Below are 12560 nucleotides of genomic sequence, written 5' to 3' on the forward strand. Positions count from 1 at the left end.
TGGTGAACTTCACATAGGTCCCTTGCAGTCTGAAGCCAGCGCTCACTGGGCTCACAACTCCATACATCCCAGTGTCAGTTATTTACCGGTGTAAACGCGTTTCTGTGTTTGAAATACTCTCCAGGCAGACAGGCATGTCGGGCTCAACCTCCCCGCCTCCCCCGGCAGAGGCTGTGGGAACCGAGGGCTGTTTTCCCCCCGGATACAAGCCTTTCAAACCCGAGGAGCACGGCCTGGAGCGTGGATTCCGTCTCACAGCCTTCTCGGACCTGAAGGGATGAGGCTGCAAGGTCCCGCAGGAGGCTCTGCTCAAACTCCTGGCGGGACTGGGGCAGGACCGGGCCGACGGGACAGGCAAGGCCGGAGACCAAGCATCAAACTTTGGCCAGCAGTTGCCCGGACCTCGGCTCGGTAAGGACAGTTTTTAGCAGCCGAGCTACACATGCTAGCTAGCTTTAATTCGTATGGCAGCTCATTTGACAGATGAACAGCTATGTGCGAATAAAAATATTTTCACAAGCCCTCGGCTGTCTAATTTGTTAACAATATCATACAGTCGTAAGTTATCACCACATTGTAAACAATAGCTAAGAGGTTGTAATAAAGAAGACAAAAGTTGAGTGAACTGTCACTTTACTATGCGGAGGGTATGATTCAGCAAAATATTTGAGTGTAGAGTTCATGCTCATGCAACATTTGTTCTAGTGAAGGCGTTTCGTAATTTTGTGTGGAAACACTGTAACGTTAACGTTTCTTAGTTTGCTGCTTTCAGAGGCGTATCAAGCTGACTTGCACTATGTGGAAAGCATTGTATGTCGTAAGCCAATCATAAGTTTGTTTTGCTCTGTTTTAATTGTTGATTGTGGGTTTTGTTATTGCATGTGTTTTAACCGGTCTTGCCTGACTTGTATATCTGCCATCCTACCCCTTTTTGCTCATAGAGGACCACAGTGAAAATAAGCTAGCTAGTTAGATTTATTGTGTTTTTATCCTCGATAATTTAATTGTATGTCAAGACTGATTGACTGCTGTCTTGCGTGTACTTTTATTGTTAAATATTGTGAAAGGAACCTGTCTACACTGACTGGCCACACACATAGAAACCCCTGTTCTGTACAGTCATTGTGATGCAAAAGTAGCCCCACTGCATTTATAAACACCACCACCACCACAGAGTACGCACATAAGACTAAAGTAGTATTTTCACTCAACAATAACTTTCAAGTTCATAATAATTGTAAGGCTATTGTATTTCATTGCATTGCATAACATTGTATAAGTTATATTGGTGATGCTTTTGTGTGTGTTTCCAGGTGTAGGGATGGACTGCTGTGTGATTCCTCTAAGGCATGGAGGTCTCTCACTGGTCCAGACCACAGACTTCTTCTACCCTCTGGTGGAGGATCCCTACATGATGGTGAGTTATTGGCAGGTGTCTCCTCCATGCAGCCTGCCACTGTTCAACTGTTCAAAACTATCCAAGACATAAGGGTGTCCAAGCACAGAAATATTTGTGGTGTGACAGTAAAATCTACTCATCTTCTCACAGTAACAGACAGCAATTGGGTGGGGGGGGACAAATGCATAACAGACATCCACACGATTATACTTGTACATGTAGCCTTTAATATGAATCACTTATAATGTGTAAAAAGTGTACACAGTAACAAAAGAGTGACTAATTATGTCTTGTGGTAGTTGTACTGCCTTTTATGCTAACAAATGTTTCTTTGTCTGTTGGATATGTATAGCATCACTAACAAATATTGCTTTTTTTTTTTTTTTTTTTACATGACTCTTGTCAGAGCAATTAAAAGGTACCCTTGTGCTGTGGAGCAATGTTTTTACAAGTGGGTCCTGGTTTTGTTTGTATTGTGCATGCATATGAGGATGCATGCTATTTGACCGATTGACAGTTGGTAGTGGTTATGTGCCAATGAATGTAGCAATGAGTCAGCAAATGTAAGCTTACAGGCTTCTGCCAAACAATATCTGGCAGCCAACGTACTGTCTGTCTGTGGTGTGCAGCAGTCATCTTAGGTCCGGCACGTTACTGCATTTAAAGGGAGAGTATAATTAGCCAACAAGCACCAGCGTGTGCCAATCAACCCACCTGGCACTGCTCTCATGAGCCATCTCCACACCTCTCTCTGCAGCTGAACACCAACCATGCTCATCCCCACAAATATATTTAAAGAAAAAATGTCTATGCAAATATTTTGAAGCAACTGAAGTGTGTACAGTACTTTACTTTAAGGCGTGTATATTTTATGATTTGTTAACCCTCAATATTGTAACATTTTCATAAGCTATAGTAATGATCGACTCTTAATGGAAAATACAAAACCTACTCTCCAACTACAGAAATATAAAGGTGTAAAATACTGTAGGAAATATGATTATCATTAAACCAAAGAAGCTCTATGTAATATTTTTCTTTATTTTGTTTGCTATCCCTAAATTCTTGTGAACTGCACCTGTGTATGTGGCTATATCCAACTGAGGACTGACAGTGGAACATACACCTCCTTATATGTATGTGTGTGTGTGTGTGTGTGTGGGGGGGGGGGGTTCTTTGTATGTTAGATTTAAAAAGTTATGAACATTAAATTTTTTAAAAACGACAGTTGATAGGGGATCAACAGCCATTTTGAAGCTGAAAGTTATTTAGAGACTCTTAAGAAGATAAAAACTTAGTTACAACCTGTATCTTCTACAGTATGTTAAAAAAACATTTTCAAGACATGAAAAGAGTGCCATAAATTTTAAGTTCGCTCTCTCTCTCTCTCTCTCTATCTGTGTGTCTCTCAGGGCAGGATAGCGTGTGCTAATGTCCTCAGTGATCTTTACGCCATGGGCATCACAGAGTGCGACAACATGCTGATGCTGCTGAGCATCAGCCAGAAGATGAATGACAAGGTAACATTGTGTGTGAGTGTGGCTGGGTAATGTGTTAAGACATGTGTGTGTGCATTACAATGAGTGCAGTGTATCTTTTGAGCACCAGAGTTTTGACTTGTGGGTTTTTACATGTGTATATTGATTTCTTTAATCCTGCCATGGTTCAGTATTGTCTATATGTGTATGTATGACACAGGACCGTGAGCGTGTGATGCCACTGATTATTCAAGGATTTCGTGATGCAGCAGAGGAGGGAGGGACTTCTGTGACAGGTGGCCAGACGGTAATCAATCCCTGGATAATCGTAGGAGGAGTAGCGTCAGTTGTCTGCCAGCCTAATGAGTTCATTATGTAAGTCATTTCAAATGGTTGCTATGATTCTGCATCTTCGTTCATTTCTATTTTTCAATTTGGATTAAACAATATTCATTAAAAAAAGAACTTCTTTCCTTAGATACAGGATTATGTATCATAAATCTTTGATTTGTGATAAGATGTTAATATTTTTCTTGTACCCACTTTACCTCATCTTGCCTCACGTAGTTCAGCTTCAGTGAGAGATTTCTGACATTTCATTAATGAACTTGACCATGTTAATGTCAGCCAACCAGCCACATTAACAAGCCTGATTTGTTAATGTCAGCCTGCTAGCAAGCTATTTTCATGGCAGCGCAACAACCAGCAGAAAGTCACTCCACTTCTATCAACATGAACAAACTAAATGCTTTTAACCAATTGCAACAGAATAAAGCTTAAAATGAAAATAAACTATTTTAATTAAATACTTTCCAACCAGTAGATGCTTTTAAATTGGCATCAAAAGATGATTTAATGCGGTCAAAGCAGGAATGTCTGTAAATCGGTGTGCATTGATCCATAAATAAATATGGGTGATTCTTAGGGCTGTAGTCTCCTGGTCGACTGGTGAATTAGTTGGTCGATATGCTCTCGTCTGACCAAATTCTCATTGGTTGAATAATCGCTGTTACTTTCATAAGGAGAATTGTATGCAAATGTATTCAAAACACCCCCGTTGTTTTCACAACTTTGAACTTGCCCAATCTAATGGAGACTGCTAGATCTAATTGTGCTGAATGTTTACTGAATCAGTATTTCTCCTATACTTATAACAACGAGAACCCATTGCGTAATATTTGTTCGCAGCAGATGACTGAGTGGTTATGCGAGAGCGAGCAGCAGAAAAGTGATAGTGAATGCGAGCAGAGCAGAGGAAAAGGATAGCAGTAAGTCTGGCAGTAAATGTACAGTACAGGCTACAGTGTAACAGTTAATAAATGCTGCAGCTTCTCATGACCAAGAAAAGTCACGTCTTTTATTTCCCGAAGTGCTGGAAAAGTAAAGGGGGTTAGCTCCAAATTTAGCAACAATGGGTTAGCCTAACATGAAGAGGCTAAAAAGAGAAATAGAGAATGGTCCCTCAGTCAAAATGTCTGTTGAGAGGAAGGTCTACTGTGGCTACTCTTAGTAGACAAACCAGTAACTGCCTCTGCTGTAAAGGATTCAAAATCACCAAATTTGGAGGTACATGGTTTTCATTAGACAGCAATGGTGTGTGTGTGTGTGTGTGTGTGTGTGTGTGTGTGTGTGTGTGTGTGTGTTTTCCAGGCCAGACGGTGCTGTTCCAGGTGACGTCTTGGTTCTAACTAAACCTCTGGGGACACAGGTGGCTGTCAACGCTCACCAATGGCTCGATCAGGTTAGCCACTGGAACTCCACTCACATCAACGTTATTTGGAGTGTTATGCTATATATTGATCTATTTATGTTTGCTCACCCTCCCCTGTTCTGTTCACCTTCCTGTCCCTGTTTTTATGTCTCTGTCTCACCAGCCTGAAAGGTGGAACAAGATCAAGCTTGTTGTCACCAAAGAGGAAGTTAAAGAGGCCTATCAGGAAGCCATGTTCTCCATGGCAACGCTAAATCGCACAGGTACACTACACTTTGGTAATTGTGCCCTGAGGCTCTGATGACATCACTGGTCAAGGAAATTCATTGACTGTCCATTTATAGCAGATAAATTCTACAGTAGCTTGTTCTATGTGGTTCCACAAACTTGATGTGAATTTACTCTCAGCCTTACAGACTTTAAGATAGTCCGTCTGACTTGCCGTAAATTCTAGTAGCCAGGCTTTTATTAATCAGTGGCAGAGAACCAGGCCTTTATTTCTAAATTCCCCTATTCCCAAGTTAACCCACACTTAACTAGGGCTGCAACTAACGATTATTTTCATTATTGATTAATCTGTTGATTAATTGATTGTTTGGTTCATAAAATGGTGAAAAATGTTGACAAACTACTTCTCATAGCCCAAGGTGACGTCTTTTAGTATGGAACATTGGGAGGTGAAACCATTTGGCATGTCTCGTATTGTAGTTGTGTACGTCACCGTTAGGCTGGAAAATGCTTTACAAAGCAAGGGAAGCGAAGAAGGCTGATGCAAAATTTTGAAAATAAAAACATAAGTTTGGTATTAATTTATTTATTTATGTTAAAAACTAATAGGATCTTGAACTGATTGGAGAAAGGGGCTGAGTGGTCAGCCCTACTGCTACATGTGGCAATTCCGCAAAATTTTTTTTGCAAAATATAAAGCTTACAAAGGTGGGTAGGATAAGTAGCTCCCCAAATGATATTGCAATATATGAGGTACGGATAAATTATGCTATAATAAAAGAGTTAATAAACACTTCTGATAAACCAAACTTGCCAATGCCAATAGATTTGGAAATTTTATTGCAAACAAAATGAATATGACTCTTCCAGCTTAGAGTTTCATCAATCAGGACACCAAGGAAACTTGTGGATGAGACCTGGGTAATTGGGTTATTTCCAGTGGAGAGACTGGAGTTAGATTTACAGTATTTTTTTATTTTTTGATGTAAATATGATAAAATTGGATTTTTTGACATCGCAAAATAATTAATTTAATTTGATCCATTTGGTAATATTTCCTAAATCAGAATTAGCTTTGGCTATGAGTACAGAGAAATTAGTATGTGAGAGAAATAAATTGGTATCGTCGGCCAAAAGTACTGGGAACAAGGAGGAAAATGCTGCAGCCAGGTCATTAATATAAACAAGGAATAGGAGTGGTCCTGGAAAAGATCTCTGTGGGACCCCACATGTTAAAATGGCACTATCTGATGACCATCTATTAATGATAACAAACTGTTGTCGATTATGAATATAATTGTAAAACCATTTATAAGTGATTCCAGTAAAACCATAGTGTAATAGTTTTTGGAGTAAGATGTCATGATTAACAGTGTCAAAAGCTTTAGATCAAGAGATATTTCTAAAGCATATTCATTGTTATTCAAAGCAGTATGAATTTTGTCAACCAGTTGAAGCACAGCCATTTCTTTAGAATAATTTAAGCTCCAAGCAGCGTTGAACGGGCCCTCGCACCTCTGCTTACGTCGGGCCGCAGCGCAATCGAAGGGCTTCTGTGACGGCCATGTAGATGTCTTCAGACCCGGGCTGTTTTCAGACAGTTCAAGAAGGAGATAAACATCACTTCCTTTGCCCACTATTTTGCCCGCTGTTGGGGCTGCTTTACTGAAATTTCGTAGGGGGTGCTATTTAGCCAGTTTGCATCACTGATGGGATATTGTCATGTACATGTGTTCAGGCTGGGAGTCTTATCAAACATGTAAGGTTTGGTGCAGACTGGAGCATTTACAATAAAGTTCTAGCAACTTCCTCTGTCATGGCGAAACATTAAATCTCAACAGTGTGAGGATGAGAATTTTCTGCAGGGTGAGACATGGCTGCCTTGCTCACACCTGTGTCATCAAAATCATGTTTCAAGTTTTGCGTCCATTCACTTGAATTTCAATTAGTAAATTGAAAACCCTTGATGAGTTTGTGTGTAAAACAAATTCATTTCCTAATTTTCATCAAGTCTGTTTTTAGGAAAGTAAAGACTTTTAGCTAGGGATGCACAACATTGGATTTTTGCCAATATCCAATATGCTGATATTTCCAACTCATTGTGGCCAATTGCCGATGTCGATACCGATATATGCACATATTTTTACCAGCTGACTGGGGAAGCTATTATGCATGCAAGCATAGATTATACTATGTTCAAGAAAGACAATATATGAAGAAAGAACTTAGGAAGACTGGAGTTCAGTAGCTCAGCATTAAAACTTTAATGAACCTGTCAAGTGAGTGGAGCAGTAGAGTTTTCTTTGAGTTTATGAGACAGACAGGATAAATGTGTAGGATTTAATCTCTGGTCTACACTCCGGTGGGTGGCGGTAATGCACCTAATACGCTGGTTGCCAACCGCCGGCATAAACCAAAAAGAAGAAGGTTTTTTTCCAAACAGAGTGGTATATCCTGGCAGCCGAACTGTTCCCTATCTGTGCAGCTGAACACAGCAGCTTGTCTGCGGACTGTTTCATGCAGACGGTCCTGGTGTTTCCTTCGCAGGCTCCACTTCACTCAGCTGCCTGACAGACCCGCTGCTTCTTCCCACTTTAACCTGAATAACTAACCAGGGCTCGGTGCTCCGGTTGGATCCACCTGGAGAGCCGGGGCTAACCTTAGCTGGGAAGCTAGCGGAGCATTGGCCGCAGCATGACCGGAAAGAAGCACGACCAGTTAGCTTCCGCTAGCCTCTCAGCTAGACCCAGTTCTCTGTTTGGATCCAACCAGAGCACTGAGCCCCGGTGCAGCTGAACACAGCAGCTCCTCTACGGACTGTTTCTTCTACAGGTTTCACTTCACTCAGCTGGCCGACAGACCCACTGGTTCTTCCCACTTTAACCTGAATAACAAGCCGGGGCTCGGTGGTCCGGTTGGATCCAAACAGAGAGCCGGGGCTAGCTGAGAGGCTAGTGGAGGCTAACTGGTTGTGCTTCTTTCCGGTCATGCTGCAACTTACGCTCCGCTAGCCTTAGGAGCGTCACCACTTTCTGTATCCATTGTTTCAACTTTAAATCCCTCTAGCGTTTCATATAGTGTTATGGTTGTAATTTGTAGTCGCACAGTGTGTGAGTAAATTATTTCTACACTTCATACATATCTATTTTAAGGGGCAAATGCGAGTGAAATACTCACACTGTAGAGCCCAGTGACAGTACACATTTCAGTCAAACAGATCATGTGGGTTAAAAGTGTTTACTTTTCTAAAAATAGACGATGAAATATAGGAAATTAATTTGTTTTACACGCAAACTCATCAAGACTTTCAATTTACTGATTGAAATTCAAGTGACTGGGCTCAAAACTTGCAGTCACAGGTGTGAGCAACTCAGCCTTATATGACAAACATCATCTGATTCACGTGAAATTTTCAAGGTGTGTTCTACAGTTGATATACAGCGACATGATGTTCACTTAATGGGTGTTTTCTAGCACCATATAGTGGACTCAGGAAATAATATTTAACTCCTTCATGCAATGTTAGATAACAGTGAAAAACTAAAGTTACACGTCTTTGTCCAGCAAGTACTCGTAACAATGTACATTTAAACGTACGCCACATAGAAGTGCAATCAAACTGGCTGAATAGCGCCCCCTATGAAATTGCAGCAAAGCAACCCCAGCAGCAGGCAAGATAGTGGACAAAGGAAGTGATATTTATCTCCTTCTTGCACTGTCTGAAAACAGCCCGGGTCTGAAGACATCTACATGCTTGTGATAGAAGCCCTTGGACTGTGCCACACCCCGTAAAGGATAGAAAACACATGTAAATTCAAGATTTGTAGGTCAAAATCTCGTGACTCATTTAAAGTTCAAATGAAGTTTGTATCTAAAACTATGTGGAAGAAGTAAATGTTCAAAAAGGTGTGGGTTCGCTCACACTCTCCATTCAAATATATGAGTATTTTTATGTGTCCAGCTGCAGTTACTTATTGTCTCTCCACACCTGACAGTACACATTTCAATCAAACTTTGACCAGTTCATGTGGGTTAAAAGTCTTTCCTTTTCTAAAAATAGACTTGATGAAAATTAGTGGGTAAAATTTTGATGACACAGTGGTGAGCAAGACAGACATGTCTCACCCTGCAGAAAATTGTCATCCTCACAATGTTGAGATTTGATGTTTTGCCATGACAGAGGACATTACTATAACTTTATTGTACATGCTCCAGTCTGCACCAAACTTCACATGTTTGTAAAGTCAGACCTGTCAGCCCAGGTCTGGAGACATCTACATGCCCGTGACAGAAGCCCTTGGACTGCACCACGCCCCGACTTGCGCAAGCGTGCGAAGGCCCGTTCAACGCTGCTTGCAGCTTTAATTTTTCCTAAATCCATATTGGTGTTCACACAGGACATTCCACTCTTGCAGATGTTTCATCATTCTATTGTAAACCAACTTCTCCAAAATCTTTGAGAAACATGGAAGGACAGAAATAGGGAGATAATTGTTAAATGAACTTCAGTCTCCAGATTTAAACACAGAAACTATTTTAGCAATTTTAAGGTCATTAAGTATTATTCGAGTTTCTTAAGATTTTGTAAATATAGGCTTGATAATTTAGGAACTAATTTTGATGATCAAACATGACCTGACATCATCATGACCAGCTCTCATACTGGCAGTGATGTCCATGATTTCCTTCTCAGTGGGAGGATTAAAGCTCTGGAGAGAAGAATAGCAACCTTTCAGGAACTCAAATGGAGACCCAGCAATAAAACTTATCCTCTCTGACAGCACTGTACCATTATTGACAAAATAATTATTGGAAGCACAGGTCTGTGTATACTCTATTTTCATCAATAAACTGGGACAGAAGAGTGGCTGAAGCCTTTTATCCTATTTGGGAGCTGATTGATGGCTCCCCATGTAGTTTTGATGTTATTTGAGGCCTCATCAAACTTGTTGGTGAAGCATAATGGAGTAGACCAGGGTTTTCTGCATGTACTGACTTTATTTGTATGCATATTGACCAAGGGAAAACACCTGTTAAAAGAAACTACAAATGACATCATCATGAGTATTTACATTATCCCATGGAACATCACCAATCAGCTGAATACTCTAAACACTGTAAACCTTAAAGATTTCTCTATTTCCTGATGTTTAACTGAGGTGGTTGAAGTGAAATGAAATATTGGAGAATGATCAGATACAGTTGTGTTCAAAATAATAGCAGTCCCACATCACTAGCAAAATAAATCACTATTTTTGTTAGAATTTCAACGTCTACACTGCAAGTAAGTTTCTAGAAGGTTTAGTAAAGGTATAGAAAACCAACAGGCATGACGTGCATGCTGCTGATTCTGTGAAACTGAATCATTTACTGAAAGGGGCATGTTCAAAAAAATAGCAGTGCCGAGTTCAATTAGTGAGGTCATTGATTATGTGAAAAAAACAGGTGTTAAACAGGTGGCCCTTATTTAAGGATCAAGGCAACTGACGCTGCATATGCTGGCTGTGCATTTGTCCTTGAAAAACAGAGTAAAATGGGTCGTTCAAGACACTGTTCAGAAGAAGAGCATTCCTTGACTAAGAAATTAATAAAAGAGGGGAAAACCTATAAAGAAGTGCAGAAAATGATAGGCTGTTCAGCTAAAATGATATCAAACGCTTTAAAATGGCAGCCAAAACCAGAAAGGCGAGGAAGAAAAAGAAAAACGACTATTCGAATGGATTGGAGAATAACCAAAATAGCAACGTCTAAGTGAAGCCAAGCTACCAGCAAGAAGCCCCCGCAAAGTCCCATTGTTAAAAAAAATACATGTGCTGAAGTGGTTACAATTTGCCAAAGAACACATTGACTGGCCTAAAAAGAAATGGCGTAATATTTTGTGGAGTGACAAGAGTAAGATTGTTCTTTTTGGGTCTAAGGGCCACAGACTCAGTGTTTGCAGACGTCCTGCAAACACTGAACTCAAGCCACAGTACACAGTGAAGACGGTGAAACATGGTGGTGCAAGCATCATGACATGGGGATGTTTCTCGTACTATGGTGTTGGTCCTATTTATCGCATACCAGGGATCATGGATCAGTTTGAGTACATCAGAATACTGCAAGAAGTCATGTTGCCATATGCTGAAGAGGAAATGCCCTTGAAATGGGTGTTTCAACAAGACAATGACCCCGAACACACCAGCAAGTGAGCAAAATCATGGTTTCAGACAAACAGAATTCAAGTAATGGAGTGGCCAGCACAATCCCCAGACCTTAATCCCATAGAAAACTTGTGGGCTGACATAAAAAATGCTGTTCATGAGGCAAAACCAAGAAATGCAGAGGAATTGTGGAACGTAGTACAATTTTCCTGGGCTGCAATACCGGTTGACCGGTGCTAGAAGTTGGTCGACTCCATGTACCACAGATGTGAAGCAGTTATCAGAAACCGTGGTTATGCAACTAAATATTAGTTTATGATTCTCAGGAAAGTTGAATCTTCAAGCATTTCTTAGTTTGTAAAGAAAGATGTCAACACTGCTATTTTTTTGAACATAATATTTCTTGACTTTCTGTAAAATATTATCAAATTCAATTACTTTTTCCAATGTTCTTGCTTTGAAATAGAATGTGCAATGTCCCCAATGCATTTGTGTTCATTAAAATACAATTTATTTGAAGCATTTTGAGGTTTACTCACCTTTTTAAACATACTGCTATTATTATGAACATAACTGTATATCAGAGTTGAGTTACTAAAGAAAGTTGGTCAATATATAATCAATAAGGGTTGCAGATGAAGAAGTTAACCTAGGAGGTTTAGTGATTAAGGGGTATAGGTAATTTGCATACAGTGTATTCAGAAAGTCTGCAGTGAGTGAATGAAACTCACTGTTAAACAGATTGATGTTAAAGTCACCTAGAGGGAAACATTAAAAAAAATCTAGCCTTCCCTTTGTAGGTATCTTTTAATGTTAAAAAATATGAGGAAGTCTTGAGTTCATCGAGCAGGAGTGCAGGAAAGTGGAAAGGATTGGACTTAATTAACTGAAAACATTTCTGTTCAAAAAGTGTCTGAGCAGCAGAGTGGTGAGTATAACATGACTGTTGTGTTGATGGAATTAATGCTGTGGAAATGGACATTATATTCAATTTACCATGTGAGTGGTTGTAGTTAGGCTACAGGTAATTCCATGCCCCTCAATGTTTTTTTTTAACCCAGCCTTTATTAGTTCGTGCTAATAAAGCTATTATTGCGATTCTGCCATTATTTGATTATCAGCTTTTATATGAGAATTTCCAGTAGTCACATTGATGTTTTTGTCTCCAGCGGCAGGCCTAATGCACAAGTTCCAGGCCCACGCAGCGACAGATGTGACAGGTTTCGGATTGTTGGGGCACGCCAACAATCTAGCAGCACAGCAACGAAACGAGGTGGCCTTCGTCATCCACAACCTACCAATCATTGCCAAGATGACTGCCATCAGTAAAGCCTGTGGAAACGTGTTCAACCTGGTTCAGGGCATGTCAGCTGAAACATCTGGTATTAACACAGTACATTTTGTCTTTGTCCGTATATCTTTGAATTAACACAATATGTAAACACGCTGTAATGGGGGTTTTCAACCATGGAAGTTGATTTGAGGTTAGATTTGAATTGAAGGTAATGTCATAATTTTTGGATTAAAAGTGTTATTCAAACTAGTGGCACTTTGGAGCTTCAAGGAGGGTGATAAAGCAATTTGCAAAACGGCCATAATTT

The 12560-nt window shown here is 40.2% G+C and overlaps 1 protein-coding gene and 1 long non-coding RNA gene across 2 annotated transcripts in view; one reads left to right on the plus strand and one right to left on the minus strand.

The window, feature by feature from the left end:
* sephs3 (selenophosphate synthetase 3) overlaps window positions 1–12560 on the plus strand; it is a 13906-nt gene continuing 1346 nt past the window's right edge. The window contains exons 1-7 of the mRNA XM_067591372.1: window positions 1–411; window positions 1314–1417; window positions 2812–2919; window positions 3098–3252; window positions 4528–4618; window positions 4752–4851; window positions 12129–12341. Of these exons, the coding sequence (XP_067447473.1) occupies window positions 135–411; window positions 1314–1417; window positions 2812–2919; window positions 3098–3252; window positions 4528–4618; window positions 4752–4851; window positions 12129–12341 (1048 nt within the window). The 5' untranslated portion in view covers window positions 1–134. The remainder of the gene's footprint in view (window positions 412–1313; window positions 1418–2811; window positions 2920–3097; window positions 3253–4527; window positions 4619–4751; window positions 4852–12128; window positions 12342–12560) is intronic.
* The window catches only part of LOC137184056 (uncharacterized), a 22327-nt gene continuing 17028 nt past the window's right edge, over window positions 7262–12560 (minus strand). The window contains exon 2 of the long non-coding RNA XR_010928611.1: window positions 7262–8120. This is a non-coding gene — a long non-coding RNA (uncharacterized lncRNA). The remainder of the gene's footprint in view (window positions 8121–12560) is intronic.

The sequence above is a fragment of the Thunnus thynnus genome, chromosome 6 (genome assembly GCF_963924715.1).
Source record: "Thunnus thynnus chromosome 6, fThuThy2.1, whole genome shotgun sequence".
NCBI lineage: Eukaryota > Metazoa > Chordata > Actinopteri > Scombriformes > Scombridae > Thunnus > Thunnus thynnus.